Below are 13,392 nucleotides of genomic sequence, written 5' to 3'. Positions count from 1 at the left end.
TTACCCTAAATTATATAGGAAATCTTGGTAAAGCTATATTAAAAATTACATTCAGTTAAAAGTAAGCTATGAATTTCTAGCGTTTATAATTTTATCATAAAATTTGATTTCTAGCTTTAGCTTAACTGGATAAATATTTATTAAACTTTAGAATAAAGAGCAAGTGATGTTGTGAAGATTCCGCGCAGACCCTCAAGAGAAATACTCAGGATTCATCATTTTTTTTTAGCACTGACTACTACGACCAGTCTTCTTAAGGCCTCAAGCAGCATAATCTGAATTCCCCTCTTCTACAGAGTTAGGAGCATGAGTGTCTACCAGTGCACGCTCTTTAGGGAGCTATAATGACTGTCCCGAAGGACTAAAAAAGCGCCATTCAGTCTAGCGTGGTGGAAAATGGCTAAAACCACCGCCAGCCAGGCCTAGTGATTATGAGCTCCGCACCAGAAGGGAGGTCATCTTTGACATTTCATGAGAAGTTGCTTCTCGCGCTTACCCTAATAACTTCCTCCGTTTAAAAACATGCCGAGCTCGTTCTCTTACAAAAATGTTGTTAAAAAGATTATATTTTTTTAACGGGTACCCCTAAGTTTTAGAGATCTCAGAGGAGTAGTCTTGCAGAAAATTTTACAAAATTCAGCTCCTTTTATTTTTTACAGAAAACATATTCACTGCTGCTGGCTTTGAGTAGGTTTAAAAAAAAAATTTAGATTTGGTATATATATAAAAAAAAAAACCGCTTCTTTATTGGTTGGGTAGTTGGTGTTGTGCTGCACAGTTCAAGCAAACATTAACTTTATTATATCTCTTTTAATTTGTGAATTAAAAAATGGTTTCTTTTCCTTTTACCAACTATTTTTTAACGGAAGTAAAATTTCTAAAAAGAAGCTTAACGACTTAATATTAAACCGAAAAGTTAAATAAAAATAATTTAGAAAACCAGCGAGGGCCCCTGCAAAGCTATCTACGGTGGATGCCCTTAAGCAGAAGAAATAAATATATTTATTACTTCAGAAAACTTAAGTAGCAATTTAGAGGGTATCGGTTCAATGTAAAGAGTTATAAAAGGATTTATAGCACAGTTATTTTCCCACTAGAAGTTAGGAAAAAGGGGAGTTGCAAAAAAGAAATGAAATCAGTTTTTTTAACTATTAGGAAAATTTTTTAGAGATTTTAACTATCACTTAGTATAGTTGGCTGAATATCTATTTTCGTTAAACTTGTGAGAGAAAGACTACGCCAGTAAACTTTGCTGTTTGCGAGAATATAAATCTGTGTATGAAATAATAAAGGTATACAGCCTAGAACTACTATTTTAAAAAATCTTAATAGGAAGATGTTAAGCACTTATGCTAAAGTAATCCGCACTCTGATAGGCAAGTTTCTTGACGAATTTCTTTTTAAAAGGCATACGTGCTGTTAAGTACTCGTAATTAATAACCTGTAATTCTCTTAAAATACAAACATCTTATAAAATAAGAAAATACTATTATGCGACAGAGTCAGGATTATGGATAATAGCCAATTATTTTTTTAATTAGAAGCGCAACGAAGGCGCCTATATGACACTTTAAAATTCAAAACAAAATATTCAAGTCAATGCTAACTCAAAAAGGGAATTTAACGCTAAAGTAAATACCAAAAGATTCGTTGAATGAAATGAATAAAACTTTTCCAAATTTGTACTAGAGGTTTTCTTTAATAATCATGAATTGTGAAAAAAGCTCTTTTTAAAAATAAAAAAATTGTAAGAAATCTTAAGCTACGAAAAAATGGTAAAAACTGTAGAATCAAAAGCTAAAATAAAGTACATACTATAGGTAGTTACCTTAAAAAAGCCTTTTTTCCAAGTTAATCATGGGAACTTAACCAAGTACGTCTGCATTACTAGTAAAATAAAAATATTAAAATTGACCTTAAAAAAAAATTAAAGTTTCTGCCAAACACCGAATAGGTACTCAGTCTTTATATATCTTTCACATACAATCAGAAACTCTAGTCAAGACATCATTGTACGCTTCTCTACAAGTGCAAAATGCCAAATATATTAACAACGAACGAAAGTCACCTGAAAAAAAAATTCAACAGAAAGGGAAACGAAAAGAAATTTATAAGCATTTTCTCTCCCGTCACCTCAAGTGCTACGAGTTTAATAAAAACAAAGTTTTTAGCTATTATTAATTAACTATGTAGGTCCCTCATAAAGTTACAGTATTATAAAAAAATTATTAATAATTCTTAAGCAGGGAACCAGCCGAAACAATAAGGGCTGGTGTAATGAAAACAGGCCTTTTAAATTAAAGTTGTAAACAATTTTTTGTCACGAGGTCAAGGCAATGTGTTTACTCGGCAATAAACGGCTCAGTTATAGCTGTTGGTGTATTCGAATCTCCTAGGCGTACTCCACTGGGATTAAATTGTAGCTCCGGTTAGCTAAATAGGTAGAGAAGGGATTTGTAATTATATTAATTTAGCTGCGCTTGCACCAGAGATTGAAAGTGCGTTGGTGAGCAGGATTTTCACATAACATGAATGGAAGATAAAAGCGTGCCGACAATAGTTTAGTTTAAATTCCAAAAGTGTGTGTTCTGTCACAGTTGGCTGCAGTTTATACAGGATCTTCTATTGAATATGTTTGCGCGCATCTCCAGTACTATACAAAACATCAAAAAAAAATGGTTCCTCGAAAGAAACTTTTATAATAGTATTAAGAAAAATTTCATTATTAATTGAAAAGTAGAATATCCAGCTAAAAAAAAACCTCGACATAAAGAGAATATGAGGGTCGCCCTTTAAAAAATATTATTGTAATTTCATAGATCACGAGGTTAAAGGGCACAACAACATGCCAATAAAAAAAATTGAAAAAGTTTTGCTTTTTATGAAATAATAAAAAGATAATAAAAGTTCCTTAAGAAAATACTTAAATAAAAATATGTATATTAATCTTTTAATAATGGTGGAGTAGAAAACCCAGCTGTAAACTGGAAGAAATAATGAAAAGGTCCTTGAAAAAATTTTTAAACAATTTTTTTGATATCACGGGTAGCAGCCTCGTGTCGGTAAAATATATCCTAATTTTTTGCTGTTACAAAACACCTAAAAGATAATAAAATATTTTGGAGAAAACTTTTGCAATGATATAAAGAATTTTTTTTATTAGTTATTCTCATCTAGTGAATCCAGCAGAAAAATTCGTTACAAAAAAAAAATTCAAAATTTATTTTTATTTTTTTACAAGGCACAAAATTATGAGCCGGAGCAACGTATTTTTAAAAAAAATTGTTTTAGCTGTTATGATTTACCTATATAATAATAAAATTTCAAAAATTTTGTAATAATTATAAAAATTTAAGTATAATTTTAGAAATCTTAGAAGATATTAATTTTTTCAAAAGAAATTTTTATAATGATATTAACAAAAATTAATGTAGTTATGTAAATTTTAGAAACACCTAAATGATAAGAAAATTTTTAAAAGAAACTTTTATAATTATTTTATATATAATTTTAAAAGACCTAAAAGATAACAAAAATATACCAACAATTTGAGAGTAGCTGCTTTTATTTTTAAGTTCACTGCAAAATTACACTTTTTGACATTTGACATAATAAATCTAAAATATCAGATTTATTAAAAAAAAAGTTGTGGATATTATAATCTACCAGTATCGTTCACGTAAAGCATTAAACTTAGGCGCTCTTTAATAGTCTAATTCTTAAAGCTAATTATATATTAAGCGCTGTAAATGTTTGTTTCTATTATCTGTAGAAAAGCCCCTAATAAGTTCAAATCTTTCGCTAACGTAATCATTAAAGGAAATAAACAAATTTTAATTTGTTTTAATTCCACAACGCGCTCATCATCTTCTCGAAACTACTTTATTATTTATTTTATTTATTTATATTACTTTTATTATTATTATTTAAAACTTATTACAAACTTCTACTTTTTACTATTATATTTTATTTTACATTTATCATGACGCCTTCCATCTTATCTTTACTTTAACAGCATACTAGCCGAATACTCCTTTACGTAATTACAACCACCAACAAAAGCCTTATTTTTAATCGTATCAAAAACATTTTACTTTTTTAAATTAATTCAGGTAGAACAGCTCGGTATTTTGGTTTATGCTAAGCAAAAATCGTAAAACAACTTTATAATAAATGATACGAGGAAAGCAACCAATCGTGAAGGCTGAAATTTTGTAATACAATCCGCAAGAATTTAAGCAAAATAAATTTATTGAAGAAACGTTTAACAATTACAAATATTTAAAAAATCGATTATTAAATTTGTATACTTTTATTTTAGATCACAAATAAATTTATAATTTTAAAAAGTAATAACAAACTTTTTAAGATGGCCGTAAATTTTAAAAAAAAAATTTAAATGTTCTCCTTTAAATATCTACCTTTGTCTAAATTTCTTTTTGTGTTATTAATTTTCATATTTATATGGTCGCATAAGAAACCAAAAAATAGTTTTACAGGTATTTATTAACTTGAAATCTCTCAAATAAATTTTAATAACCCCTTCAACAAATGTTCATAACTCTTTTAGTGTTTTTAATCAAATATACTTTAGAAAATTTAAAAAGGTCATAATGCAATTCGCTTTTACCATAACTTTTTTAATAAAAAATATATTGTAAACTGTGCCAAAGTTAGGCTACCTTTTTTGGTAGTGCGTACCAACGCTGAATATTATATTAATATTAAGTAGAAAATAAATTTAATCTACAAAACTTAAATGAGTGATAACCTTTCATAATGATCACTATCTATGAACTTTACTCATTATAAAGTTTCTTGAAATATTAATATATATATCTATAATAAGTTGTCTCACAAATATCTTTGCTAGAATAGTCTACTTTTTTTAAAAACTTTAAATTATATTTAGATTTACTAAGAATTAAATTATATAAATAAATTATATATTGGATTTTGGATATAAATAATGATTAACAGTTTAAGCAAGAAAAAAAAAACTGAAGTTAATCGGAAAGGCGGTCCTTCGCCAACTAATATTATACATCGTAGTTAAACTTCCATCTTAAATTTATATTTGTGCTTAAATATTGAGTTTTTAGACCGTTTTATTTATCACACCCACAAATATATTTCCAATTATTATAAACATTAAGATACTAATAAGATATTTTGCTTTATAGATTCAACCAATCAAGATGTTTAAAGTAAAGTTTATTACCATGATATTGTTTTTTGTAGCCTAGAGGTTGATAGAGATGATAATTCAGTTTAGTATTATCGTCACAGACAAATTTTTGTGTAAATTTAATCTGTATTTTAAAATTCAATCTTTTTGAGCTTGAAATCTTTATGTAATTATTCATTAATCATAATAGCTAATCATAGTATTTAGGGGATATCTAAAAATTTATTTTTGGCAAACTTGGATTGCTTAACGTAAATATTATATTTATAAATTTTTCCACTAACTTTATAAATTAAAAAGTCCTTAATAAAAAATTAAACAGAACTTAATAGTCGCGTGCTACAGTCGTATATCGCAAGCATTACGACGTCTTTCAAACAAGATATTATTTTATTCATTATGTTGCCATTGTTTTAATTTGACTCTAAAGCGGTGTACTCAAGAAGTTAAACCTTTTTTATTAGCGTTTTTGTAGAATTTTTGGACGTTTAAGTGTTATAGCAGTTTTGTTAGAGTACAGAGCATATATGCCTATATGCTAAAACTGAGGTATATACATCACAAACTTTAGCCTTAATTAGAATAAAGTCAAATATATTAGTCAGTGAACTATTAAAAAATACGTCAAGTTGGAAATTATTTTTTCGCTAAGAGCGCAAATTAGTAACTTTTGCAAACGCTACAATACTAGAAATTACTCGAAAAAAATAGGAGTTCATAATTTTTTTTATTGTTAATCAAAAATAGTAACTTTTACTTTAAGAAAATCCAACTTTAGTCGAAAAATCATTTACTTCTGTAAGATGATTTAATCATTCATATCAAAACAAACTTTACAATATTAAATCTATATACATATTGAGATTAATGAGGCGACAGAAGAACTAAATCTTCTAAGAAATAAGAGAACATTTTGCAAGCTAACAACTGAATACTTCTTAAAATAGGATTTTTGAAAATTAAATAGTTATACTCCCTTCATAAATTTACTATTTGGATTACCCAACTTTAAAACTTGAAGAAAACTGCAATATACAAAAAAATTAGCTTAGCCTTTCAGGTGTTTGCTTGTTGCTTGTTCAAATAACCCAATTTCTTAGTAGACAAGAAGATAAATATATTTTATTTGGATATTAGTTTTAAGATAGTATTGATTTGTCAAAGAAAGACAATTAATAGAATAGTTAACATTGTTGGAAAACACCAGTAATATTATGTTTTAATTAATAAAAACGATGTTGACTTACGGTAAAACCACGTAAGTTTCTAAGTCTAATAGTACGTGTCTTTCTTATTTTGTACAGCTATATAGAGAGGGGGGGGGGAAAGTTATATTTATTATATTCATTGACAATATTAAATTTTTTCGGGTACTTATATACATAAGTAACACTTTTTAAAATTCGTTTCAAACGTTATTAATTAAAACTTGATCTCCTTGTTATTTATTGGGGCTAAGAAGCAAGTTAACAAACTTATTTACAAAATAGAATATACACCTAGACCATTTAATGTTTCATAATTTTTCCTTCTAAAAAAATAAAGTTGTAAAGTAATTTAATGTTCAAGGTCAATTGTTATACTAAAATTATTTTGATAATAATAACTACCGTATGCCAGTAGTATTATCTTTTAAATTTAGATTTCTTTTATCAACTTCCAATTAAGCTTATTATTACATAAAATGTAAAATCTTCAATATGCTTGGTTATATATTTTTTCTGTTACAATAGTAACGTTAAGGTATTGTTTGCACTTAATTATAGACTTTATTACTTTGGTGTGGTCGTCTGAGTTATATCGATAACTGTCATGAAGCCCTTTGATTAAGTCTTTAATTTACCGCACCTATTTCTTTCACAGTGCGTATACTTCTGTTTTCCTTAAAAATGTCAAAAATAAATAAAAAATTATAAAAAAAAGCGTTTTTCCTGTCGGAATAGGGTATAAAAATAATAAATCTGAGTATATGAAGCACTTAAAGATCAAAAACGAATATTAACTATACATTGGTCGTATATGGCCTTTACAAAAGCTTTCAACCGGCATCCCTAAATAAGCGCTTTTTTAAAAAGTTAAGCGCAACACTTAACGAAATGATTTATTACCTAATTGAGGGGAAAAAAAGAACCCTATAGTTCAAAAAAATATTTTCTTAAAAGCTTACTACTTTTTTTTAGTTAAAAACGCTCTATAAACAAGAATACTTTTTTACTTTTTTTTAATGTAAAATTTAAATTTGCGTTAATCAATACTAACAAATGACTCGGTGTGCGTCTTAATTATATGATCACAATTATTGACCAATTATCATGCCGTAATAAATTAGATAAAATAAACCACCACAAATAAAGGAATTTAACGTTTCGCCTGCATATGTAAAAAAGTTTCTTTCTCCATCCCACAAGTTTCAAGAGAAAAAAAAGTTTTTATCATTTAATTATATAGTTCAGGATTTTTTGTTTAGTAAAAATTATTTATTTAAGCAAACTAGGGTTTCATCCAATTATCATATTTGATACTGAAGTTTTTCTCTTAAATACAACTTAAACTCAATAAAATAATGCATTAAAATAAACCAAATTAATTTTAAACATTTATATTTTTTTAATAACATTGATAAAAAAAGAAATTAAATTTGTTGATGTATGATACTTTCTCTTAATATTGTAAAAACACATGCGCAAGTTGCCTAGAATAAGTGATTAAACTTTTTACAAAAGCGAGATGTAACAAGAGATTAATTTTATTTTCCATTTAATAAGAAAAAATATTTGTTATATAACATTGTAGTATGTTAATTTCCTTGCTTTTTAGGACTTTCACTTTTCTTCCGTAGATCATAAGCTATATTAGGTTTAAAGTATGCGAGTCCTTTAAAATATTTAAGAAGCTTCCAGAAAGTAATATTTTTTCTATTTTAATATTTTTTTTATTTCTAAGCTTAATAAAACATTTTATTACTTCTTAAGAATATCACCATACATGGAGTTTTGTGTAGCATTTAATTTTTTTTTACATCTGATATTAATATGGCCTTTGGCTGAAGCAGGGTTGTTCCCTTCGGTCTGGTGTCTGGTTCTCTTTTTTTGTCTTCGAGGTTTTTGGTGAGAGCAGGGCGTCCTTTTAGGTACTGTTGGGGTCGACCTATTTTTCAGCTTTTCTGTTACAATTCTTCCTTCAACTTCTACCAGTATTTTCCTTTTAAATTTATTGCTCTCTACGTTGTTTATTTAAGTACTTCCTTTTCACTGTATTGTTTTCTTTTAGAATTTAGCTAGATTAATAAAGCTTTTTGTTTAAAGGTGAATTATATAAAATTCCGCCCTCTCATCAATTCTTTTTTTATTATTATAATTATTAGGTATTATTTCCTTTTTCATCCTTATTTTGTAGTATAGGAGTGAATAAATGGGTCTACCGAGTAACTATTCTTACTTTTTTTTACTTAATTATGTACTGCTTTATACATTTCAAAGCAACAAATTCAAGTGCTCCGCTTCAAAACCATATGGTTTCACTGCAACTTGGTAAGAATTCAGCTCCGCCTTCTCATGTTTCTTCTAATGCAGTGCCCCATCTCCCCATGCAATTACCTAATGGTTTTTTATTTTGAATAAATATAAATTTTTTTAAAGGCTGTAATAAAAGAACTTTTTTTTCAAATCTTCTTTAATGGCAACTTTTTAATAATGAAGGCTCTGGTCCTTGTCCCTTACTCGGCCCCTCGTCCTCCTTTGTTGCTGCTGGCCAAGCGGGTATTCAACCAATCAATTCAAGCAAGTGAAACTTGTGATAAATTGTTAAGGGACAATTCTATATTTGAAAGACGTCTTATGGGTTACTATATAACTCAAGCTCAATATTTTTTTTCAAGATTTTATTATTAAACCTACAACTTTTACAAGATATTACTTTTTTATACTTATATACTTTTTTATCTTGTAATAGTTTTTATGATTTTTTTTTTAAGTTTTATTTTTTCCTTTTATAAGAATTAAGAACCGAAATTGAAGTACTCCAACAGGATCGAAATAACTTAAGGGCGAATTTTTGTAGAGTATTCTATATATATGCGGTTCCGCTCAATTTTTACTTAAATTCACGAAACAATGCAGTTTTATGAAACAGCTTACAACGTTAGTGTCGAGCTTGCTTTGCAAACCGAGCTTAATAGCCGTTATTATGGGATTATTCAAAGTACAAAACCAAATATTTAAAAATCATAGTTTTTATTTAATTTAAAAATTTTGTCAGTTTGTAGATTTTTACTATATTTCTTTTTGACTTCTCGTATTTAAGTTATATTAAATTTTTTATACGTAAAAATGTCTTTTTAGGTATGCTGCCTCATTTAAACCCGGAATTGCAATCAAAATACCATCATAATCTTGAATTAGCCAAAAAGTTGAATCTTGGAGAAATCGAAGAACAAGTGAACAAAGGCAGTTTGTTTATGCCTCACAACTTCTTTGCTTACCACGAAGAGGTAATACATATGTTAAACAGTGCTTTTGATATCATTAAAATTTAATGTTAATTTTTTAATTAAAATTATAATTAGAGGAGAGGGGGGCACCCTTTTTCTACACGTTACCGATCCGCTTCTCACAACAATATTAACCGTCCCTTTTCTGGTATTTACGCCTTTATTATTTAATTCTTTTAGTCAAATTTATATTTGTACCCCCACATTTGTGTGAAAAGATAAGTCGGTTACTTACGTTAATGCAGTTATTTGTCGTTTATTAATAGTATTTGGACTTTTTAAAAAGCTTTTTTTTTTACTCTTAAGTTATTATTTTGGTTTTTGTTTGCTGGAAAAAAGTATTTAAGGGTTTTTTTTATGTTGGGACTTGAGCGATATTTATTACTTTTTTAAATTGAAAGCAACATCGTTTTTTTGATAAATTATTATATATTTTAATGAATAATTATTACCGCTATTTTTGCACTTCCCAACTTTTGTGATTGGAGCAATATATATAATGAATTGTTGGTCTCCCCTTACCTTTTTATTTTTAGACGACAACGAAGGTCCTAAGAAAAGTAAGATTGAAGTTGAAGAGGAAAGTAACCGTGAAAGCAGCGGGCCTTTTGGAGGCAGCAGAAGAGTGCGGGTCTTTTTTATAAATAAAATCCTACTTTTTTTTTTATAAAGAAAAATTGTATACATGTTTGAAGCGTTCGGTTTCCGATGATGCCTATGGCGGCCCCGGCCGTATGACTTTTAGCTATCCAAATTCCGATCAATATGTACTCTTGATTTGAATTAACTTTCTAAATAAAAGTCATGCACTATTTCAGTCAACGAATTATGAGTTTTTAGACTCTTCTAACGAGCAAGGAGGAACTACATTTATTAATTATTATGGTTTGGCTTTATTTTAAATTCTTTAATTTTAATTCTAATTTTTTATTTTAAATTTTAATTTTAATCTAATTTTTATTTTTTATTGTTTATTTTTATTTTTTGAAATAAACAATGACCCCGTTTCTTCTATAGCGCGAGGCCGTCCGCCACTCAGCATCAACGCCGCTCAAAACGGCCCATACCCTTATAATAAACGTTAATTTTATATAATTGCTAAATTCTTTTAAATTTCTCTGCAAATTAAAATAATTTTGATTTTTCAAAAGTTAGTGGTTTATTACTAAAGTATACACTTACTGAACTTTTACTCTGCGTAGCGTACGCCTTTGTATGTGAAGAAAACTCTGTGAAGCCCGTCGAGTTTCCTCCTGACGCTCGTGTTGGTCCTGACATCCCTACGGGCGCGCAATTTGTTAAGCTCTTTTCACTCCTTTCTTTATTGCTGTAAAATTAGTGATTATTTTTAGGTGGGAAATTTGGAGCACAGCGAAGTTGTCTGCGCTGTGGCCATTTCAAACAATTCCCAACACATTTTTACTGGCGGAAAAGGCGGTGTGAAAATGTGGGATTTGAATAGTAGAAACAAAGTAGCTGATTTGCCTTGTCTTGGTGTGTTTTTTTGTTAGATCTTTTTCTCCCAATTTTTTTTATTTTACTTTTATTATCTTAGAGGACACATATATTCGGTCCTGCAAAGTACTTCCAGGGGATAGGAAAATTTTGGTGGGAGGCGAGTGCGATAGCCTTTTCCTATGGGACGTTGGAAACGGGGCTCCTCGTATATTGGGGGAGCTTAAATCAGAAACAGCCGCATGCTACGCCATGGCTATTGCCCCTGCCACGGCTCGCCAGCGTTCGCCTATTTGCTTTGCTTGCTGCAGTAACGGCAATATAAACGTGTGGGACGTGCATAATCAAGTGCTTATCAGGTTGCAAATGGGCGGCTTTTTTTTATTATTGTCGAGGATGCTTTCTTTGAACGGAATTTTTAGTAAAAATTTTTTTTACAGATCTTTTAAAGGACACGATGAAGGCGCTTCCTGTGTTGATGTCTTTAGCGATGGCAGTAAACTGGCGACTGGCGGGCTCGACCGGTGCGTCCGCGTGTGGGATCTCGCAGAAGATTCCGAGATTCTCCAATATCCTTTTGAGCATAAAGTTTTTGCGTTGGGCGTTTCTCCTACTTCCAATTTCCTTGCTGTGGGGTTCATATATGTTTAAAAACTTTTTTTATTCACGTTGAAATTTTTATCTTACTTAAAAACTTTTTCTGTTTCTAATTAATTGCGAAAGTAGTTATGTGGAACTTTTCGATCTTTTTAAGATCTTTTTTCTATTTTCTTTAGTTTATAAAAGAACGTTTAGAAATTTAGGATCCTACTTAAAGCCTTTTTTTATATTTTTACATAGCCTTGAAAGTATACATATAGCAGTTTTTGATCCCTTCAAGTTCTTTTTTTCTTTTTTTATTCAAACTCGAATTCGAAGTTATTATGCAGAATTATTTATGATATTCAAGAACTTATTTATATTATTATATAGTCTTAAAAGTAATTATAATTTTTTATTCTTAATTTTGTTTTTTTAAAAAGTATTAGGTTGAGGTTCATGATCCTATTAAAAAATTTTTTTAATATTTAATTTTAAAAGTTAGTATGAAGAAGTTTGTGAACCCTCTAAGAACTTTTTTTATATTGTTATATAATCTTAAAAGGAATTTTGTGCAAAGTTTTATTCTTATTTAGTCCTTTGTCTCTAAATAATATTATTTAAAATCTTTTGTAGAAGTTTTAGATCTTATTTAATTTTTATTATTAATAATCACAAAAGTTATTACGTAAAAGAGTTATTTTTTCACTATAAATTATTTTTAAAAGTATTTATGTGGAAGTTTCTGGTCTTATTTTACCTTTTTTTTTCATTGAGAAGTCTTTGAAGAAGTTTACGATTTTATTTGCAATTTATATATAACTACAAAAGTAATATGTAAAAAAAATAATTTTATATTATAAATATAGTCTCAAAAGTAATTATGTGGAAGTTTTTGACCCGAAACATACGCAGCGCGCTTATCGTTTGGTTCTCCATGAAAATTGGGTTCTTTCCTTAAAGTTTTCTTCAAGGGGGAGATGGTTTACCACTACAGGTTACTCTAATTTTGCTTAAAATATTTGGGTTTACACCTTTTTATTAAATTCTTTATATTTATAAGAATATTAAGATTCGAATTTAAAAATACAAAATTATGTAATTTTTATAAACACGTATTCACTTTTTTATTATTTACTTTCATAATTTTTTTTCTGCTCTGCCTTTTTTCTTGGTCATTAGGAAAAGATAAAATGTTAATGTCCTGGCGAGCGCCTTATGGTGCATGCTTGTTCCAGGTTTATTTTAATTATTAAAACTTTTACTATTATAAAATTCTACTCAATAATTATTTTGGTTGTTCTGTATTTTCACTTTTTTTTAAATTAGAAGAGACAATCTGATTCGATTTTAAGTTGTGACATTTCGCTGGATGATCGCTATATTGTGACTGGTTCAGAAAAAAGGGCTACTGTATATGAACTGCAGTATTAGCCCTCGCAAAGCACAAGTCTGTCTCATCAATTTTTTTCATTTTAATGTTTTATTATAAAATATGAGTTTTATATTTTTATAAATATTTAAATTTTTTATTGTATTTGTTTGTGCAATGCAGGAGAAGCGTAGATAAAAAGAAATTCTTGAGCGTCTTTTCTTGCAACTTTAAAGTTTCCTGGGCGAGTACGGCATCACCAATACTCGAAATTATATAAATGCTATTCCTTTTTTATTATCATTTTCA

General features: G+C 28.5%; 1 protein-coding gene across 1 annotated transcript; it reads left to right on the top strand.

Annotated features, from left to right (window-relative positions):
• Positions 1 to 8,342: 8,342 nt before the first annotated feature.
• On the top strand, positions 8,343 to 13,392 carry LOC135120475 (transducin-like enhancer protein 3-B). The gene is made up of 20 exons (XM_064044774.1): positions 8,343 to 8,381; positions 8,553 to 8,612; positions 8,668 to 8,790; positions 8,887 to 9,028; positions 9,184 to 9,248; positions 9,307 to 9,388; positions 9,529 to 9,677; positions 9,753 to 9,825; positions 10,214 to 10,308; positions 10,373 to 10,444; positions 10,496 to 10,562; positions 10,695 to 10,757; positions 10,880 to 10,974; positions 11,030 to 11,171; positions 11,233 to 11,491; positions 11,573 to 11,767; positions 12,581 to 12,708; positions 12,894 to 12,949; positions 13,041 to 13,161; positions 13,267 to 13,392. The coding sequence occupies exons 3-19, from the start codon at positions 8,743 to 8,745 to the stop codon at positions 13,143 to 13,145; spliced, it is 1,836 nt and encodes a 611-aa protein (XP_063900844.1). The 5' UTR covers positions 8,343 to 8,381; positions 8,553 to 8,612; positions 8,668 to 8,742; the 3' UTR covers positions 13,146 to 13,161; positions 13,267 to 13,392.

Source organism: Zophobas morio, unplaced genomic scaffold, assembly GCF_036711695.1.
Source record: "Zophobas morio isolate AGI-343-1 ecotype UQ-CSIRO unplaced genomic scaffold, CSIRO_AGI_Zmor_V1 ptg000382l, whole genome shotgun sequence".
Lineage (NCBI taxonomy): Eukaryota > Metazoa > Arthropoda > Insecta > Coleoptera > Tenebrionidae > Zophobas > Zophobas morio.
Note: the sequence above shows the minus strand (reverse complement) of the source record. Positions and strands in the feature narration are given on the sequence as shown.

Excerpts from the sequence above, each read along its gene's own strand:
- LOC135120475 (XM_064044774.1), top strand. The coding sequence starts at position 8,743 with ATGTTTCTTCTAATGCAGTGCCCCATCTCCCCATGCAATTACCTAATG. Across the intron at positions 9,678-9,752 it reads TCTTTGCTTACCACGAAGAG|AGGAGAGGGGGGCACCCTTT; the intron begins GTAATACATATG and ends AATTATAATTAG. Across the intron at positions 11,492-11,572 it reads CATAATCAAGTGCTTATCAG|ATCTTTTAAAGGACACGATG; the intron begins GTTGCAAATGGG and ends TTTTTTTTACAG.